The sequence below is a fragment of the Botrytis deweyae genome (assembly GCF_014898535.1).
Source record: "Botrytis deweyae strain B1 chromosome Unknown BDEW_055, whole genome shotgun sequence".
NCBI lineage: Eukaryota > Fungi > Ascomycota > Leotiomycetes > Helotiales > Sclerotiniaceae > Botrytis > Botrytis deweyae.
In genome coordinates, this window is record NW_024066262.1 from 161,513 (window position 1) to 181,937 (window position 20,425).

At 40.3% G+C, this 20,425-nt stretch overlaps 5 protein-coding genes across 5 annotated transcripts; 2 read left to right on the plus strand and 3 right to left on the minus strand.

The window, feature by feature from the left end:
* Nucleotides 1-6,761: 6,761 nt before the first annotated feature.
* On the minus strand, nt 6,762-8,101 carry EAE98_011939 (uncharacterized protein; the record flags this gene model as incomplete). The annotated part of the gene is made up of 4 exons (XM_038959563.1): nt 6,762-7,186; nt 7,239-7,309; nt 7,377-7,879; nt 7,931-8,101. The coding sequence occupies 4 exons, from the start codon at nt 8,099-8,101 to the stop codon at nt 6,762-6,764; spliced, it is 1,170 nt and encodes a 389-aa protein (XP_038804102.1).
* Nucleotides 8,102-9,370: 1,269 nt separating this feature from the next.
* EAE98_011940 (uncharacterized protein) lies at nt 9,371-10,576 on the plus strand. Its single transcript, XM_038959564.1, has 2 exons — nt 9,371-9,529; nt 9,584-10,576. The coding sequence occupies exons 1-2, from the start codon at nt 9,463-9,465 to the stop codon at nt 10,384-10,386; spliced, it is 870 nt and encodes a 289-aa protein (XP_038804103.1). The 5' UTR covers nt 9,371-9,462; the 3' UTR covers nt 10,387-10,576.
* Nucleotides 10,577-10,744: 168 nt separating this feature from the next.
* On the minus strand, nt 10,745-11,740 carry EAE98_011941 (uncharacterized protein; the record flags this gene model as incomplete). The annotated part of the gene is made up of 1 exon (XM_038959565.1): nt 10,745-11,740. The coding sequence occupies one exon, from the start codon at nt 11,738-11,740 to the stop codon at nt 10,745-10,747; it is 996 nt and encodes a 331-aa protein (XP_038804104.1).
* A 3,459-nt stretch (nt 11,741-15,199) lies between these two features.
* EAE98_011942 (uncharacterized protein) lies at nt 15,200-17,788 on the plus strand (the record flags this gene model as incomplete). Its single annotated transcript, XM_038959566.1, has 1 exon — nt 15,200-17,788. The coding sequence occupies one exon, from the start codon at nt 15,200-15,202 to the stop codon at nt 17,786-17,788; it is 2,589 nt and encodes an 862-aa protein (XP_038804105.1).
* Nucleotides 17,789-19,324: 1,536 nt separating this feature from the next.
* Nucleotides 19,325-20,257, minus strand: EAE98_011943 (uncharacterized protein; the record flags this gene model as incomplete). Its single annotated transcript, XM_038959567.1, has 3 exons — nt 19,325-19,798; nt 19,886-19,980; nt 20,071-20,257. The coding sequence occupies 3 exons, from the start codon at nt 20,255-20,257 to the stop codon at nt 19,745-19,747; spliced, it is 336 nt and encodes a 111-aa protein (XP_038804106.1). The 3' UTR covers nt 19,325-19,744.
* Between the last annotated feature and the right edge of the window lie 168 nt (nt 20,258-20,425).

Below are 20,425 nucleotides of genomic sequence, written 5' to 3' on the forward strand. Positions count from 1 at the left end.
AGGTGTATTGCTGGATATTCCATGGTATTGAGGAATTGGATGCAAATTATGAAATATGACAGAGGTGATACTAAAGAGGGGTCTGGAAATGGAAGGTTAAGCAAGTCAACCGGATAAGCATAGTCTGGAGCAGTGTGTTCATGGCTGGCTCATGGGGTAACTCGTCGAAGGATATTATACTGGAACGATGCATGAGGTTTCAACATGAGCGGTCTCTCATATGTATAAATGAGTTTAATTACACTTTTTGAAACACCTTCATTGCCTTTCTACGTGTTGTATACATTGGAGTGATAAAAAAACACCAGTGATACATCAATTGGAGCATCAATTTTCCTCATCATACCCTGTACAATTTATACACAATCATCGATTGTAAACTTGATAAATCCTCGCGATAGCTGACATCAAAAAACATCGTATTTTCATCAACAAGAAAAGACGCGGCATACTCGTTGCATAAAGAAAGATGTAAAAATGATCATAAATGAGTTTATACATTTATCGTTCAACTTCAACTAAGTCTACATGCAGATAGATCGTCACCAAACGAGAGATATACCGTAGATTGAATATACACATGTACATAGATATAGATAAGAAAGAGTACTATATCAAATATTAGAGCTTTTCAATAAGCTGAACATTCGAAATTCAATATGTACTTGCCGGCTATTAGAAAAATTCTGCCGACCACCCTAAGGTGGTCGGTAGCACCAACCCTGACCTACAGCGATCCTAATATAATGAAATTATTCCATAAATCAATAATAAATCAATTATACAATATATAATATTAAATCTTAATACAGATTATAGTTCTAATTAATCTCTTATTTAAGTATTCAATTTCTAATAATATATAATTAATTGAGGGTTGTTATTATAATTCTTAATAATTTATAATATAATATTTTTCTATCAAATTTGATTTTTAGAAACAAAATGAACGGAAGTATTATTTCTTTAATCTCGAAGTGTTAAATATATTCGAATAAATCTAATTTTATATTTATATCCTTATTATTACTATTAAAATAATAATTTTTGATGATTACATTAAGATTATTCTAATAAAGATTTTAATCTTTTCATTTTTTTAATTAAATATATAATTGATTTATTATTGATTTATAAAATAATTTCATTATATCAGAATTGCTATAGGTTAGAGTTGATATTACTAATCACCCAGAGTGATTGATTATATTATAAATAGCCGACAAGTATATATATACAGAAGAACTTAGTTATACCGGACTGAAATTTTCAACCAATCAAATCCGATATATTCATGATTCCGGTATAAAAAATGATGGTTCAAGCTTTCTAATCAAAATTTATATCCGATTTCAGCTCCAAACCCTGATATTTTCGAGAAAATATTATGTAATAATAGCCAATCAAGCTTACTCATTCAAAATTCAGCTTATTCAGCTAAATCTGCTACTAAAATTTATACCGGTTTTAGTCAAAATTCCGGTATTTACATATAAATTTCGAAAAAATCAATAAAAAATTCCGGTATATCCAAGATTCCGGTATATACCAGTCCGGTATAGCGAAGTTTTTCTGCATATACCGACCCAGTATGTTTTCGAAGAAGTTGTAGAAGCTACTCACGAAATCGAGCGTATTAATTGTAAGTGGAGTAACTTCGGCATCTCAAACCAAAATACCCGACGTTACACAATCCGAAAAACCATCAAATTTAAAACAGAAGAACAAACGACGACACCTACCTCAATTCCAGATTGGAAGGTTTCAAAAAAACAAAAAAATGTTTGATTGAGGTTGACCTCAACTCGCAGAATGCGGCTTCTGTGGATCGAACACAGTGCCTCCAGATTAATGAACCGAAGTGTACTTCAGTCTGGCGCTCTCCCAAGTGAGCTAAAGCCGCTTGAGTGTGTTTGTTTGTTGAAGAAAGACTGATTGTTTTAGTATATATTTTAGCAACAACGAAAATGTGTTCATGTGGGTGAAAAACAAGGGCTCCGGAATCTGGTTTTGATTATGAATTAAATCAGCGTCGTATTTGATTCTGTTTCTGAAATTACCGTTTGGGGATCAGATTATAAGAAGTGAGACTATTCAAATTCAATTTTGTAGTAAGTATATAAATCACTATTATTTAAAATCAATATCAAATTTCGAAGTTAAGATCAAGATGGATATACCGTTTCGAAGGGTGGTGGTTCATGTTCTTGTAGGTTACGGAGAGCAATTCGAATCTCGAAGCCAGGTGAAAGGTTTTCAAGCTCCTTCATTTCACTTCAATCTTTCTCATGCATTAAATATTGTTATTTTATAAAACTTAGTACTCGAATATATTGAATTGTTATCTTACAAGTGATATCATTTTATTGAGTTCTGAATGAAAACAGTGATTTTATCACATATTCAAATTTAAACCTATAGAACTCCTTCATGCGAGATTGATAAGCGAACAGCTTCATTTCCTTGAAATTTTGAATTAACATTCGAGTTATCATCCGGCTGTCAAACGTAACACCCTCAATCATTATGGTGATCATCAGATCAAATGGCTTTTCTAGATGATTTATGATTTTAGCATCAAATCGGAATCTATACACCTGCTTAGATTTTACTCATCAGGTCAGTCAATTCGTGAGCTAACAGGCAGATTAGGATTTCGTATAAGATGGTCGTCAAACGGGCTCCAAAGCACTCAAATAGAATCATATTGAAAACACATATGCCTCAATATCTTTTAATTAAATCAATTAATATCGAACAATATTGCAAATAGCTCCTATGACTGACCGAAAGCTTCTCAAACCGTTCATCTCGTCTCCGATTTCAACAAAGGATTATTTGATTTGATATTAAATATTTAAAAGAGAGTGTATTTTTTGATGTCTCGTTTTTTCTGTCTTACTAAAGGATGCAAGTTGAGCTTTTACAACAGTAAAATAAAAGGTCGGATTTGTATGTTTTATTATCATTGATCAATCGGAATCACAAATCAATTACAGACAATATTATCTGATTGAAACCATTAAACAAAAGTTAAGCGTTAATTTACTTCAGCTTTACAAAAAGTAATGGCTGTGACGACTTTTCAAAGGTACTTAAATCCAGTCATTTATTTCGCTTACGTAGAGGAGGAAGTTTCATGTAAAGTTCATTGAGTTTTATATGTGTCCCTCCCAGTCGCGGTGTGGTGGATTATCAGATTACAATATATTTGATAATCATGGCAAGATGAATTTTATACCTTTGAATTCTATTTGACTGTTTGGAAACTAGACTATGGTTTTACTCTCCTTTCACCTTTCATTTAGTCCCTTTCGATCACCTATTCACGATCTGTCAACCGACATTGCCGGCATCCCATTATGCACTACAATCAACACGCGATGGGAACAGCGATACAGATCGATATAACTATGTAACGAACTCAAATTCCATCGCCTGTTCGCCTTTCCCATAACACGTCTCTCTGTGTGGAATGAATTCTCAAATCGAAGGCATGGATGGTTTGTAATTTTCCGGTGTTTGCAAAATGACGAGCCTATGGCTGACGACTTTTGAAGGCTTGAGAGAAACGGTTTAGGTATGACTATAGGTTTCATAAGCCCACCGTTGCACCGGTTTGAGGTGAAACCTCAAGATTCGACAAAATAACTACTGCATGTCAAAAGTGTTTGCACCTGCAGAAGCGTTAATTACTGATCCGCAGGCTCATACCCCTCTTCCGAATATTGAACCTTTCATTACTTTGTCACCGAACATCATTTAGTTCAAGATATGACCAGGCTATACGGTTTGATATGACATTTTCATTAAAGCATGTCAAGCGACAGCATCTGACTTGGGAATCAGATCAGATTGAGTGTATTTATAATGCGACCAACCCATCGTGTGCTTGGCTGCATCTTCAACCTCTACTCAGTTGGCCAGCATATTCACCCACCAAATAATTCATGCATGCGGAAATATATCGCATGCCAAATTATGTGTTATAATGACAGAATAGGCCATGGAGAGAGTATCCCTTGCTCCTTGACACTCCCATTTATTCTATCACTGCATCTTGCCATGTTGTTCCCTCATAGAACCGTTAGACCGTCTCTATTCACCAAATTTCTCCATCCAAAATCAAACTGCCAGAGACAAGTGTACACATCAAGGACGCAAATGGATAGCGGCGGACCTCTCGAGATTCGGTCCAACATACTTCCCGAGGCTCGGCTCATGTACGAGCACTTCAGCAGCTGACCTGGATATTGTATCCTAACGGATTTCGGTACCCTTTTAAAAATACTTCCTAATCCGACGATATCGGCCCCTGTGCCTGTATATTCTGTCCTTGTTTTTTCTACGTACCTTTATAACCATGGTATTGGAACGGAGGGGTCACAAGCGTGGCCGAGCACTCTTCGGATTATAATTGTGAATCCCTCTCAGTTTTCAAGTACTGTAAATTTTTCATGTGCCATACTTCACATATCTTCGTCCCTCATACCTCGTTCGGTTTTCTATACCCCCAAAGTTAGATTGACTCTTCCTTTTTGTGAATTAAGAGCCCTCCATGGGTATTTCTCTTTGGATTTTTCACCTCCACTCTGCTTCTCCTCCCCATCAGCATCGTATTCTAGGGCACATACACCTCACTTTCAGTTCCTATACTGAATCTCCCTGCCTACACAATAGTAAGCTGACATCACCTCTTTGCAGTCGAAGAAATACACTCTCGTCAATCATCTGCTCGCTCATTGACCCACCTTCTCCACTATGCAGAAAAAGCATACGCCGCTATCTCGCCGACGATGAGCGTCCGGTCTCTATATCCTTACACGTGCGAGAACCCACGCACAGGCCGTACTCATCTGGTCACCGTCGCCGCGGCAAGATTTCGAATTGGCACAAAGTTGGCCGAATCTGAGCAAAAGTTTCGGGTGGGTGAACAATGATGGTTTACGATATAGAAGACGGTGGATTTTTTAATATTGATCGGAGCGTTGTTTGTCAGATATACCAAGACCGATAACGCGCATTTGGCATAAAACCCAAAAATAGATTTCTACTTTCGCTAAAATGAAATTTTAAAATCTATATAATGTATTTATAGAAATCTTATTCTATACAATAGAATTCAATCTTATTAAAGGTTTTTTATAAGAAAAAATATACTACTGAATAGCCCTTAAGGTTAGCTTTATTTATCTGATTTTAGAATTCGTTTCAAAATTTTCTATAAAAAGTATACTAATATTTAAAATCCATTTTCTAATAGTTTTCTTTATAATACATAAACCACTCTAGAATAAGCGAATTGAGTTTAATAAGAATTCCTTATCTCAAATTTAAACTTAAACTTATCTCGCTTAAATTATATTACTAATATAATTTTGAATAACTTTTATAATATTGAAAAAAAGAATTCAATTCAATATACAACCTTAAGCAAATTTATAAAAAAAAAAAAAAATAATCTGAATCATTATTTAGAGCTCAAGGAATCGATTAGTACTACTATTTTTTAATTGTTTCAAAAATTGAAATTTATATTCAATATAATATAGTTCTAATCAATAAATCTGTTTTATATAAATACCTTAAATATTAAAATTGATGATTAATCAAGCTTTAAATAGCTCAAATAAGTTGATGACTAATTGAGCTTTGGTTGATATCATCAATAAAAAAAGAATTCAACTCAATATATAATCTTAATAGAAATGAAGAAATAAATGAAAAAGAGATATAATTATTAATTAGAATTCAAGGAATCGATTGATATAATTCTTTTTGAATTATCTCAAAAATTGAAATTTATATTCAATATAGAAATATTATAATGAATTTGAAAAAAGATTGAATTTTAATATTGAATTTCTTATTCTTGAAATATTATTAAATTGAATATAAATTTCAATTTTTAAGATAATTCAAAAAGAGTTATATCATTCGATTCCTTGAATTCTAATTAATAGAAGGATTTGTTTTCTTTTTGTTTTATTATTTCTTTCAAGATTATATACTGAGTTGAATTATTTATTTCTTATATACACACTACTAAATTCTAAATAAGATTTTAGCGAAAGCAGAAATCTATTTTTGGGTTTTATGCCAAATGCGCGTTATCGGCCTCGGTAGATGGCCAGAGCGCTCCATGTATAGGATAACGTTTGGAAAAGATTGCATGAAGAGGACGACTTATAGAGTGAGGGTGTGAGATCAACTCTGGTGGCTCTCTGGTATTTGTATTACTTCAATTCTCGATTTCAAGTAATGGTTTCTTCGCGGCGATTGAATACAAGGCTTAACTTTACCCGCATGTTCACTCCACATTTGATCGCCAACAGTATCTTCAATGCTATAAGGCTCCATAGACTAATCGGTAGACACAGATTTTGCCACTGATGGAAACCTGCCGATCTGTCTTTGTTACTTTACACTTGAATAAAAGTATGGCCCCTTGAGTAGCACTTGCTCTATGGTCCACAGTTTTAAGGTTTGTCAATGGATGATATATTTTTCCGCAAGTTATAACCTTTCGCTAATCTTGAGTCTGGCCAGCCCCACTTATGTATTTATGAAGATTTTAGGAAAATATGGGAACAAATACGATAGATCTTTTTAACATGATGAAAGCCGTCAATATTTCTTTAATCGTACAATGCAGTAAGTGTCTAACTTTTTGCAACTAAAAGATTCCCCCGCCAAATGCGCCTTGATGATCTGGGTATAAATAACAAAATAGAAGAATGAGAGATAAATTTTCCCCTTGCCTAACATGAAGATCCATCATGGGCCAATTCCCTAACAGATTCCGACTGGTTGTGTTTCGGCGACTTAGACAGCTCTACTTGATAAGTATAGTCTGCGCGAATTCCCTGCTGAGTATCTAGATCCGGGTTGTGATCGGAATCTCCATCGTGCAGTCTACTCCAATCTCCATCTCCGTGTGCGTGCACTGTAGCAAATGTCGTACCGGTGTCGGTAGGATTGCGAAAGACTCGACCTTTGGTATTGTGTCGGGCACTTATCGGTGCGCTACCAAAAGTGACGAGATCTTTTGGGCCATCTGCGTCAGATGTTGATTTCTTTGTGGCGCTGTTGCGCATGAAAAAGCGACCGACTGTAGGGATCGAGCTTGCTACACAACCAATTGCTGTTTCTATGTTGGATAGGAGAACGATGAAACCGGTATAGTCTAGAGATTTATAAGCATTATTGTCATTAAAGAACTCTGCTGGATAACTTACAGAGCAGATTATCAGTGGGAGTGCGATAGTGTTCAATGTACGGTGCTCGAATCATTGTCGATATTGAAGCACTAATTGAAAACCCCTGGTTAGTTACATCGAACGCTTAGGCAGTGAGGATTTGAGGAATTGTCTTACACAGAAGCGAATGACAAAAGCAAGCCTACTTGTATCTTCCTTCCCAATGGCATCTGCGTCCTATACAGCATTACACCAGGGAATACTGCGCAAGCCAGATCTGTCACAATGGTACAAGCTGTCGAGGTATAGCTCAATGCGATCATTGTGCCCATGCCCGAACACGTCCCTTTTCCTTCTGCTACCAACGACGTATCCCAATTTGCAGCCACAGGTCTACATAGAAGCAGAATTCCAATAAACGTCACCAAGAATGTAGCGATAGTGAGGCCGAGTAAGCTCAAGACGAAGAAGCGGTAAGTCTTGTGCGCGCTAGCTATGCGCAAGAGAGTCACACAAATCGAGCTTTTGATGATTGCCAGACCTAGAACATATAGCATCATCCATAGCATGAGGTACTTTGTGCCTTGTACCAAGAAGAAGGTATTTAGCCTGCCATTATGTGAACCAAGCCCAACTCGAGTACCATGACAAGCCAAACCGACATCGACAATGTAAACGATCTAGTAAAAGTTAACTTCAAGTTGAGAATTGAAGAGCTAGAGTGACTTTACCAGTCCTAGAACTATCAACTTATCGTCCCAGCCGAATGCATTGTCATTAATCCTGACATATGTCCTTAATGCTATAGTAATCGTCGAAATACAAAGGCAGACAAGAGACACGGCGAAGATTGCCAAAGGGAACCCTTCGAGGGGGAGTATTGTAGCATCGACGTCAGCCATCTGCGCGTCGAGTTGATTCTGGTTCAAAAAGCAGCGCGATGTGTGTTTGTGAAGAATTGGAACATCATATCTGGAGACAACGACATGATGTATTTCTTCATACTCTATAGTCTGAAGGAGTCTATATTATAACAGGGATCCGATGCATAGACGTTTTCCCCAGGGTTCCGGAAACAAGATATTCTATAGACTATCCACTGATCTTCCGCGTTTGATCCGAATCTGGGACTCGCTCACTTGCTTCCGAGAGGACGAGCCTTTTCGTGGGATTCCAGAGTTTTCATTTTCTATCACAGCACGCAAACTTTGATTCCAGTCGGTAGTACTTAGTGAGAATGATCCCACTTTCCGCCCCTTTCATATTTAGCCCCACATTCTCCACTACAAAATGGGTGGGACGGATCGTGGTGGAGTGGAATGACTACACCTTGACCAATCCTGAATGTCCAAAAGCCTTATAGAGAACTGCTCTAAGAAATTTGACAGGGCTTGTCCCTCTTTTTAGCTCTTGTCGTAAAACAACTGACTTCCTCCTTAGGCTAGTGTAGGGATCTTAGTGGACCGTTTTTGATGGATGAGTGCTGTGTTTTTCACGATATTACCGGGTATTGAAACTTTAAGATGAAGCCATAGAATACCCGTTTGTCACTAGTGAAGTTTAATAGAGGTATATTCTCGATATTATACATGAAATGAAGGTTCTAGATGATAAAGACACGGCACAATCGTTGATTCACTAATGAAAACCACGTACTCATTTCGATTAATAGCCTTGGCAACTGCTCCGTTGCAGAATTTTGCGTGCAACTTGAATTTTTCTGAGGAACTCTGTAAGTCTTACCGACTACATACATAGTTTCAACTTTCCAGATGAAAAGGTTCTATTTTCGATAGAGTTTGTGGACGGATTGGTCAAGACCCCGGCTAATTGAGAAGTTGACAGGCGAGACAGGCTCTGTACGGTGTACTATCTGTACAATGCAAGATCATATGTAGTATATCAAATGATTTCAAATCCCAACGTTTACCACCAATGACCCCACAGTGAAGAGAGATTTTGCATAGGAGGCTTCGTGCTTCTCCTTCCCCGGGCGGAGACGATTCCCAGAATCTCACGAATGCAACGTGGGATTGATTAAATTTGCCATTCATTGCCTCTTCAGTAATCTTTTGCTCCACCGTCATGTGTCATGGGCATGTTACCCATAGTATGGGTCCCATACATTGGTATGCAAACGTGGGGGGTTGATAGTCTCTTCTTTCCTTCCTCCCGTCACTTGCTTTGGAAAATTAACGTTTTACGTTTTTGCCCGCCCTAAATTTTGAGTACCCAAGATTTTTTTAGTGATCCAATATTCATAATGGCTTCCAACAACACCGGTCGAGTGCATGAGGGCAAGGTTGCGATTGTAACAGGTTCAGCACGAAGTAAGGATTAATAAATGACTCGTTTCTCAGTGTCTTAGCTAACCTTGTTTCCAGGCATTGGTGCTGGTATTGCAAGAAACCTCGCATCTAAGGGTGCCAACATCCTAATCAGCTATCTAACCGAAGGCTCTGACAGCTCTGCTGCTGAACTCGCAGAAGAGCTTACTAAGAATCATGGAGTTGTTGCCGTGCCATGTCGATCTGACATCTCTACACCTGAAGGCTGTGCAGCCATCATTGAGGCGTGTAACTCAAAGATGCCACCAAATGCCAAAACCAACAAGCTACAAATTGATATCCTGATCAACTGTGCTGCTATTATGATTGGCATTGGTCCTCTTGAATCAGTTACGCACGCGGATTTTATCAAGTCGTACGAGACCAACGTGCTAGCTCCTATCTTGCTTACAGGAGCATGCAAGCCATACCTACCAACAGATCGATCTGGAAGAATTGTGAACGTCTCCAGTATCGGACAAAAGGTCGGCACTCCATACTTGACGCTTTACAATGGAACGAAGGGTGCACTTGAGGCTATGACAAGAACTTGGTCAAGAGAATTGGCTGAGAATGCCACCGTCAACACTATCAACCCTGGTTCGGTACTTACAGATATGTTCCGTCAATGTAGCGACGATGTGCTTGCAGCTCAAGCACAATGGAGTCCGTTGATCCCACTGTCAGGTGTACGTGAGTGGGATACCGAAGAGGTCAAGGCAGTTGGTAAGAAATGGGGTGGTCGTCCAGCATACGTCGAAGAAATCGCTAGCGTTGTCGGTATGGTTTGTAGTCCAGAGAGTGCATGGATGACTGGTAGTGTTGTCAGTGCCAACGGTGGTCAATGTTTCAGCACTTAAATGTTTAGTATCGTGTAAATGTCAACGTTTATCCAGAATACAAATTGATTAGTGTTGGCTAAAACGTTAGCGTTGAGTAATTACCAAGTAACAGACAAGCTAGTCTTGAAATTTGACTGGATTTCATGTACCTGAGCTAAACGCTTTCTTAACTGTGCAGGCGGTACCTTTAAGAGCACCTTGTCTGGTTTTATTTACTACACCTAGTTCTCAATCCTAATCTATAACATCTATCCAAATGTTCTTTCTTTATTCTTTTGCCATGGCCTTTGTCCGACTTCCTACCTCTTCCTCTATGTATGCACCATCTGCAAAAGTTTCGTCTCCAAAGGAAAATTTCAAGCCGAATCATCTCCTTCTAAATCAGAATCTCACTCTTGCCTCTATCCTTGACGCCAGTGTCGATCCCCCCTTTGGCCCCCAGCTCCCTCATAATCCACTCATATGCTGCCCACTGCGCTGCATTCACAATGAAAGCCCTCAAGCTACATACACCTAATCCCCTGAAAAACACGCCCATGCCTTCATTGCGATATGCTAGTCTTGCTATTTCTAAGGCTCCTCTGGGCTTATATGGTGGAGATCCGATAAGAAGGGGTGTGGCTTCTGAAACCAGTGTAGGAGAAAGAATTTGAGCTTGTAGTCTTGTTTTCACAACGTCAAGGGGGAAAACGCTAGCCCATGTCACCACACCGGCTAAGCCACCGCAGAGGAGAATTTTAATTGCTTCGTCCCTAGGACTGGTAGTAACAACCTCCATTCCTGGCGATGACGAGAGGACATAAGAAGAGTAGAGACGCGATGACAATTCATAGCTCCAAAAATAAAACCCATAACCTATACTATCTCTCAACGCGGTAACTACACCCCCGAAATACAGACCTCGAATCCCGGTCGTAGATACAATAGAGCGAGCTATCGCCAGGGAAGAGACAGGAGGGCTAGAGAGCTGAGCGCGACACTTTATCAATTCTGTTGGGGTAGAAACAATAGAGGAGCAGAGACCACCAATAGTGCCTGCAAGAAAGGTCGAGAATAGGGGTACGGATTCCGGGTGGTTGGGGGTGTAAGTAGGGTGGAGGAATGAGAGTGCTCTGTTATAAGTTACAAAGAGAAGGGCGTTGAGAGCACCAGTTGAGAGAATGGGCGCGGCAGTTCCACGGATAAGGGAGCTCGGGGTTGGGAAAGCGGTAGTAATAGGCGGAGTAGAAGTGAACGGGGTGAGAATCGGAGAGAGACCATTGGCACGTGACAAACTTGAGGCTTGGAGACGGACCTTGAGAAGATCGAGAGGGTTGCCGATTATGATACTGATGGCACCACTAATGTAACCAGCCCAGAAATCTGCGGACATTGTGCGATCTGTGTGGATAATAAAGGGGTATTGGCAATTGTCTTTATCGTGGGATCATGTCTCGGATCAACGGATAGTATGCCGATTGAAATCTGGGCGATAAATTGGGGATAGGCTGTAGATTGGTTCCCGCTCTGAAACACCCAGCACTTTCTATGAAAGCCGTGTGTGGCTCGCTTCACTATATATACAGTAAACAACTGTACTGTTCCTTCGCTCAATTCCAGCTTTGCCTATGATAGAAAGCCAGCTATCATAGTTGGCGCTAAGCAACAGAGACACCTTTGTACTTCAAAATAAGATATCCACCGGTACTGATTTAGACTCTCAATAACTTGAATTCTTCGCTCGTTTTTGCTGGCACCCAAGAGGTTCAAAGAAAGAATCGGAAATATAAGTTGGCGGGGTATATTCTTGGCGAAGCATTAACCTTAGCTTTCTGGAACGGAATAATGAATTTCCGAACCAAATCAAGCAGACAGAAATCAAGGGGTCCATCAGTACCATGAAGCATAGCTAGAGTATCCACCCAAGAGACTCTACTCGATACACAACGGCAATCAACTAAATACTGCTAAACTTCCTATAATGTATGATTCTAATATATTAAAATGAACAGGGAAGCAACTCAGGGGCTGGCGTCTTTTGTCCCATTTTGGAATTGGAGGCCCTTGCTTCACACGAAACCCAATTTTATCACGAGGGGGCCGAGAGGGCTTTTTTACATACAGAGGGGTCCACAAATTTAGACAACACCGACATATACCTACAATGTAGAATGGCGTCGCACTAAATCTTGGACAGAAAGCAATACAGAAATGCTTGGAACCAACCCCTTCTCCCCCTTTAAGTTTCAAAATCTTGCTTTGGAAGTCTGAAAGCCGTATGCAACGTCAACATGAGGCACTATAATTACACGAATTCCATATTTCCGTTGTCACCCATCCAGGCTCCATCTGAAGAGGAACTAACCTTGACCAACAGTACATCGACGATGTCACTATGCAAATATGGACAGCCAAGAAGCATTCCATGTTAGAAAGAAACAGGACGTTCCTCTTGAGACAAGCATCTCATATCATATCCGTGGTACAAAGAGAGGTGGCTGGAGAATTTTGTAGTGACTCAGTCACTGGAAAAGTCCAAAGTTCAAACCCAGTCATACCATGCAAGTCTCAAAAACAAATTATGGTGTTGATCAAAATTGTATAGGAGATAGATATACTCCACGAGATGTATCTTAGTAGAAGAGTTAGATATAAGGATCGGCAGGAGAATCGATGATCTCTGAGATTCTGTGGCGGAGGCCCTCGAGAAGTCGAGAGGTGTGTGGTACACAGGGGATGGCTCGGCTACAAACGATAGAAGACAGGGCGAGGAAAGAAGTGCGTAAATAGGTCGAGACACAAATCCTTCTCACAATTTATTCCTAGCTGACACCATGAAACTTCTCAGTTCTGACTGATTGTGCTTCCGCTGCATACTCAGTATGCGGATTCGGAGCTCTAGTTCAGCATAGCTTTTCTTCTACTTGAACTCTGTATTTTCACTTTGACGTCTCTGCAGCTTGCTGACACTGGTGATTTCTTCGGCTCTGTTGTTGACTTATTGTAATGTTTTAGAGCCTAGGAGACAATCAATGTGCCGAGATTCTGGACAGACGCTTTTCACATAGCGTAGAGTCTCTATATCAGTCAAACTCATTCGGTAACAGGGTAATAATATATAGTAATGTATGAGAGTATGAGAGAGGTTGTATGATGTATATTGGGACAACTATAAGTCTTTGAAAGGGGGAGGTGGGGTTACAAGGGGTTCCTTCTTTGTATTTGCACAAGGGCTCTAGATCAGCGCGTACGCCAGCTCGCCCACAATTCATATGCGCGGAGGTTTTTTTTTTACTGCATCGTTGTTCTGGGAGTGGGTTATATCAAGAAATGAGAGTTCCCAAAGCCAGTCTTTCTCTGAAGATTTCTTTCAGATATTTGAGTCTGCGGCGTGATCTCGTTAGGCTCATGATTTTGATTTGGCTGAGGTCTTGCTAACAAATCGCAGAAACGTTTTTCTCGCCGAAGGAATTCGTATCGTATGCATCATTAAGCTTCCGCAGTGCTTTTCAAACGGGCAATGAAGATACTGCCTATAAGGCAGCAACCCGGCTTCTAGTATTTGGTGTTTTTGTACCTATTGTAAGATGTGTTTCTTCGATGGTTGATCAGAAATACTAGAGCTCCTCCTATCAATCTTATAATCATGGGAAGTCTCTTTCAGATCGCAGACACATTTGGACTTTCCACGACGAATGATTTAATCACGATCTCTTCGTCACAATATCTATTCTTAATTTTGGCAGTGGAGAGTTTTCCAAAGACTTACACATTCAAAGACGATTGACAGAAGGGGAAAAGGGCTGCAAAAAATTTCAAGACTCTACACCATAATTCATTTTACTACTATCTTCCAACACGTACACATAGGGATAACTAGGGAAGAGACACACCATTGCCGGAATGGACGAGTTGAATAGAACTTTCAAATCTCGAGCTAGCATTCCAAACAGTCCTTGAGGTACTTTCATGTCAGTCTGTGCGAGGATTGGATGTTGAACATCATCCAAGTTGTCACAGGAAAGAGATAGATGAGCAAATAAAAGTTCGAAAATACAAAATACATTTATTTCACCCCATTGGATAGGAGGAAGGGTCCCGCATTAGAATTGCAATCGTAATTTTGAGTCTTTTGTAGTTCATTACTGTAAATTATCCAACACCACGAAAGTGACCAAGATATGTCACAAATGTCAGATTGGAGATGACAATAGTGTGCAACGAGTATTGGCTTTCAATGAATAGCATTGTAATCATACAACAGTCAGCCCCTCAATGATGCACTTTCTTTGTTATGTGTAAAGAACTTTCAACCAGCAAAGCAGTTACCGGGCCATGATAGATGCGATGTGAACTGTCTCTGGAATTCTTACAAATCTTCTCAAGGTAATGGATGCAGTGCCAAATTAAGGAAAGCAAAGGGTTTGAAAGGGGCAAAGGAGAATCACAGGTGGCGACTGTTGAGAGGAAACTACCAATCAGTGATTTCTTTGACCATGCTAGAATCAAATTTAGCTGTGAGATATTTATGAAACATTACTTTGCAATTGAGAACAATAATGGAAGTCGGGAAAAGGTCGTGGACTCAGCACAGCGATTGAAATCCGAACGGATAATACGGAAGGAACTAATACACTAGTGCTGTGTTTGTGTACAGTCACGTGATTTCGCGAAGTTTAAACGCGTCCAACATTCAACCCTCTCTCTCCATCGCCACACCACATCAAGAAATCTGGTAACATCAAATTGCAAAACCGCGACCACAATTTGATTAAAAAAGCAACGATTTTGGTTGTTTAGAACTGTCACAGTAGCGCGTTCAGGACACAGGGTCTGTTTAATCGACGGCATAATGATAACGCCACCGAGTGAAAACGATACTGTTGACGCGCAAACAGAGGCACGAACCCCAATCCCCCCCGCGGGGAAAAAGAGGATTGGACTTGCGGGCACTCCTCAATCAAAGGATAGGCTCAAACAACCTTTTCATATTACATCGGGCGAAGATAAGGAGAATGCTCCTCCTTCGACGCAGAGAGGACGACTATATGGTGGAACTCCTCAATCCGTCGACAAATTAGTAAAACCATTCCGATGTCCTGGTTCAGCGACAATAACCCGAGCCTCCGTAAAGCCCGCTCGAAAGCGGCGAAAGGTTGATTATGGAGGTGCAGATGGCGAAGCGGAAGATGGAGATAAACCTTGGACAAATGAGGATCGATTAGCTCTTGCGAATAGAGAATCGAATAAGTTTCCTGTTTTCCAAGTTAAGGATAAGGATACTATGTTTAGGAAACGATTTTCGGTACCATTGATAAATAAAGATGGGGGAGGATATAATCCTAATCGACCGCCGCCAACACTTGGACTGAGGCAGGGAGCGGTGTTTGTTGCGAAACCTTTACATGACCCTAGTGGCGAGTTTGCGATTGTTCTCTATGACCCTACGATTGATGAGAAGCCGAGGAGTATAGAACAAGCCAAGAAAGAGGAAGAAGAGGCCAAGAATGAGACCGAGAAGAAGGACGGTGAACCCGAGAAACCGGTACTGAAGCTGGACGCCCCATTGGCACATAAAAGTCTTGCGGAAATATTAGGAATAAAAAAAGTTGTGGAAGGTGAACGACCTAAGGTTCCTGTTGTGATAGATCCTCGACTCGCGAAAGTTTTGCGACCTCATCAAATTGAAGGTGTTAAGTTCATGTACAGATGCGTTACTGGTATGGTGGACGATAGGGCGAATGGATGTATCATGGCAGACGAGATGGGTCTGGGAAAGACTCTACAATGCATTACTCTTATGTGGACAATGTTGAAGCAATCTACTGATGCTGGGAAGCCTACTATCAACAAGGCGATCATTGCCTGTCCATCGAGTTTAGTCAAGAACTGGGCAAATGAATTAGTCAAGTGGCTAGGTCCGGATGCCATTCAGCCATTTGCAATCGATGGCAAAGCTTCAAAGGAGGAACTTATCCAGCAATTACGACAGTGGGCTATAGCTAGTGGTCGATCCATTACAAGACCTGTTATTATTGTTTCTTATGAGACTTTACGACTTTATGTTGATGAGCTTAAACACACTCAAATTGGACTGATGCTATGTGATGAAGGTCATCGTTTGAAGAATGGAGACAGTCAGACATTTGTGGCATTGAACAGCCTCAATGTTACAAGGAGAGTTATTCTATCTGGAACACCAATTCAGAATGATTTAACAGAATATTTCTCCTTGGTCAGCTTCGCCAATCCAGGTCTTTTGGGCACTCGAATGGAATTCCGTAAGAAATATGAATTGCCAATTCAACGTGGTCGAGATGCAGCTGGTAGCGATAAAGATCGACAAAAGGGAGACGAATGCATCAAAGAACTTCTCAACGTCGTCAACAAATTTATCATTCGCCGAACAAACGACATTCTTTCCAAATATTTGCCTGTCAAATATGAGCACGTCGTCTTTTGCGGTCTCGCACCCTTTCAGCTCGATCTATACAATCATTTTATCACTAGTCCAGACATTAAAGCTCTTTTGAGAGGAAAAGGAAGTCAGCCTCTCAAAGCTATCGGCATGCTCAAGAAACTCTGCAATCATCCTGACCTTTTAAATCTTTCGGAAGATCTTCCCGGCTGCGAACAATACTGGCCCGAAGACTACGTTCCAAAAGATGGTCGCGGTCGCGATCGTGATATCAAACCTTGGTATTCAGGAAAAATGCAAGTTCTCGACCGCATGCTCGCACGCATCCGTCAGGATACCAATGATAAAATCGTGCTAATCTCCAATTACACACAAACCCTTGACATGTTCGATAAACTATGTCGAAGCCGTGGCTATGGGTCTTTACGTCTCGACGGTACCATGAATGTAACGAAGCGTCAAAAGCTAGTCGACAAATTCAACGATCCGAATGGCCAGGAATTTGTTTTTTTGCTGAGTAGTAAAGCTGGAGGATGCGGTCTCAATCTCATTGGAGCCAATCGACTTGTTCTTTTCGATCCCGATTGGAACCCAGCTGCTGATCAACAAGCTCTCGCTAGAGTATGGCGTGATGGTCAAAAGAAAGATTGTTTCGTATATCGCTTTATCGCCACTGGTACCATCGAAGAAAAGATCTTCCAACGTCAATCCCATAAACAATCGCTATCATCCTGTGTTGTTGATTCTGCGGAAGATGTCGAAAGACATTTTAGTTTAGATTCTTTGAGAGAATTGTTTCAATATAGGAAAGACACGACGAGTGATACTCATGATACGTTCAAATGTAAACGTTGCAAGCCGGATGGAAAACAGTTTTTGAAGGCCCAGGCGATGATGTATGGTGATACGAGTACATGGAATCATTTTGTTAATGCAGGGTTGGGAACAATACAGGATCTGTTGTTAAGACAGGAGTGTGGAGACGAGGATGTTAGTGCGGTGTTTCAGTATATAAGTCATTAGGAGAGGGAAGTTGGGTGTATAGGGAGATTGGACTGGGATGGATGCCGGCATGATTTTTGATGTATGGATTGGAGCACCTTTTTGTTATCATTAATTTTGTGTGGGAATTCGACGACAAAATCGGACGGAGGGAATTAAGCTCCTTTGTAGTATTTCCTCAAGCGGGCGTTTTGGTATGATAATGATAGACAGAAGCGACTATAGTATATAGAACACTTTATAAGATTTTGATCTTCAACTCCTCTCGCCTCCTAAAATTACTGACTGCTTCATTTTTCACCCATGCATCTTACAGAGACAAAAATAAGTGTCAAAAGTCGAGAGTCAAAAGCCCTCTAATGTTGCATCTACTTGTATACCTACCTACCATATATCTACCTACCTAGTCAAACACCCCTCGTCACACATACCATCAAATCAGACACAAACTCCCCTCGCACACCTCAGGAACATAAGAAGCTCGATCATCGACATCCAAATCAGCCTCAAGAAATCCTCCAAGTTCAAAACAGCATATCACAACCCTCCAAACCCCACCACAAACTCACACTCGGTACATAAAATAACAAACAAATAAACAACACAATCACATATCCCTCACATCGAAGTTTCAGACTTGTTCCTTCCAAGTCTCAACTATATTATACGTAGGAAGTTATATATCAGATAAGTACTATGCAATTTACAAATATCCATCGATTCTATTCCCTGCAAAGCTTAGCTTTCCCTCGTTCTCCTTCTAATCCTCCTCCTCCTCCTCCTCTCTACTCCTTCCACAGCCCCAAAACAACCATATCACTTCTTCGCCACTATGAACTGAATCTGAATCAGAAAAGTCAATTAGTTACTAGATAGATAGATAGATAAATAAATAAATACTCACCCATCAAAAATTTAGCCCCCATTACAATTCATCACATCACATTAGTGAACACAATGATCACGCCACTATTTACACCACTACTACCATTACCACTACCACTATCAAAAAGATACATAGGTACATACTACCACAATTCCATAAATAAACACCCCTCATCTTCATTTCCCTTTCCTCTCACAAATACAAATACAAAATACAACCCCACCCTAACAATGTATCTTTGAATTGTAGTTTGTTCCTAATACACAAAAACCATATCGTCTTCTTCAAACTCAAACTGGACCTTTTAGCTATTTCTTTAAATACCCCATACCCCATACATCCACTCTACCCCTCCCATCTCCACATCTCAACTCCCCAAACATCTGTTCCCAAAATACACAGCGAAATAGATGTTGTGTATCTCCGTGGCGTGCGCATAAAATCATGAGCAAGTTATTTCCTGCCGTATCACATACCCCATCCAGCCTCAAAGTAAGATACCTCGATAACCGAGTCGTACACCCGATGAGACATGGTACAGATGACCTGCTTTACGCACCAATGCAATATAAAACAAATTTGCGTCACCAGCAAGAATCACATGTATTCACCAAAGTAAAAGTGGCAGTATCGTGAAAAGTCTCGGTATTGCACACATACATACTAATGATATCTCTCAGGTTAGAAGTAAAAAGTAACTGCCTGGCAATATGTAACTCTTCCAAACCGAACCATTTGAACAACCATATCAATATCCATGTATAAACGAGATTCCATGCACGAGGAGAGAATAAAGAGAAGTGTCCCATGTTGAATTGAGACATCATCTGAAAAGGAAGAGAGAATCACACACTCGCAAAGTCAATACTGAGTCCTAGTGCCGAAAGAGAACAAACATATACGTGAAGACGGCCACCGGGTTGGATTCCATGCTTAACGCTTCGAAGTGTATATTGCTGATTTAGGTCGAAGAAGTCAAAAGATATATTTCTTGTTGCTGAGATGACGGGTAGATGGGAGATAAGGAAACGGGTGATGATCGATTGATCAGTAATGCTCCTTTTCGTGGAGGATTCGAGGCTTTTGACCATTTAAAGAACGATTGGAATGGCAACGCAACTGTTGGTGAGAACATTGATTCCACCCTGTGTACCACCACTGTTAGAATCGTCATCGCAATCGGGCTAGCCATGTAAGATGAAGAAATTTAATGAAGAATAGAGAAGACTTACGCTGGTGTTGCCGCCGTTCAAATTACAGCAGACTGGTGCGGAGTTACATTTGCCTCCAAGCACGACACCAAGGATCGGGATTGGGATTTCAGCGCCTATTATTGTCATTAGCAAGGACTTCTGGACCGGACGAGACAGTACTTGTAGATTGGTGAATATTAACGGGCTAATGAAATATAACTTACAGTTCAATCCCAATAGATTGCCTAGAATGCCATCACCTCCACTAGTAACAGATTGACAACATGAGAGAGTTTGACCTTGAGCACAGGTTTGACCTCCACCACGAGCAAAGATTGTTGATTCCGTAGTGGGAATAGCAACGACCATGGCGGCCAAAGAGAGAACAACAGTAGCGATAGTGAAACGCATTTTGATTGTAGGGAAGAGTTTATTGACTTGAGTGATTGATCCAAAAGCAAATGGAATGAGCTAGGGTGTTTGTACGAAGCGAGGTTATTCAGCAAAGTCAAGCAAATGTGAGTTGATGAGTTGATGAAAAAATGAGAAGCAGAGGGGAAGAAGTGTGAGACTTTATAT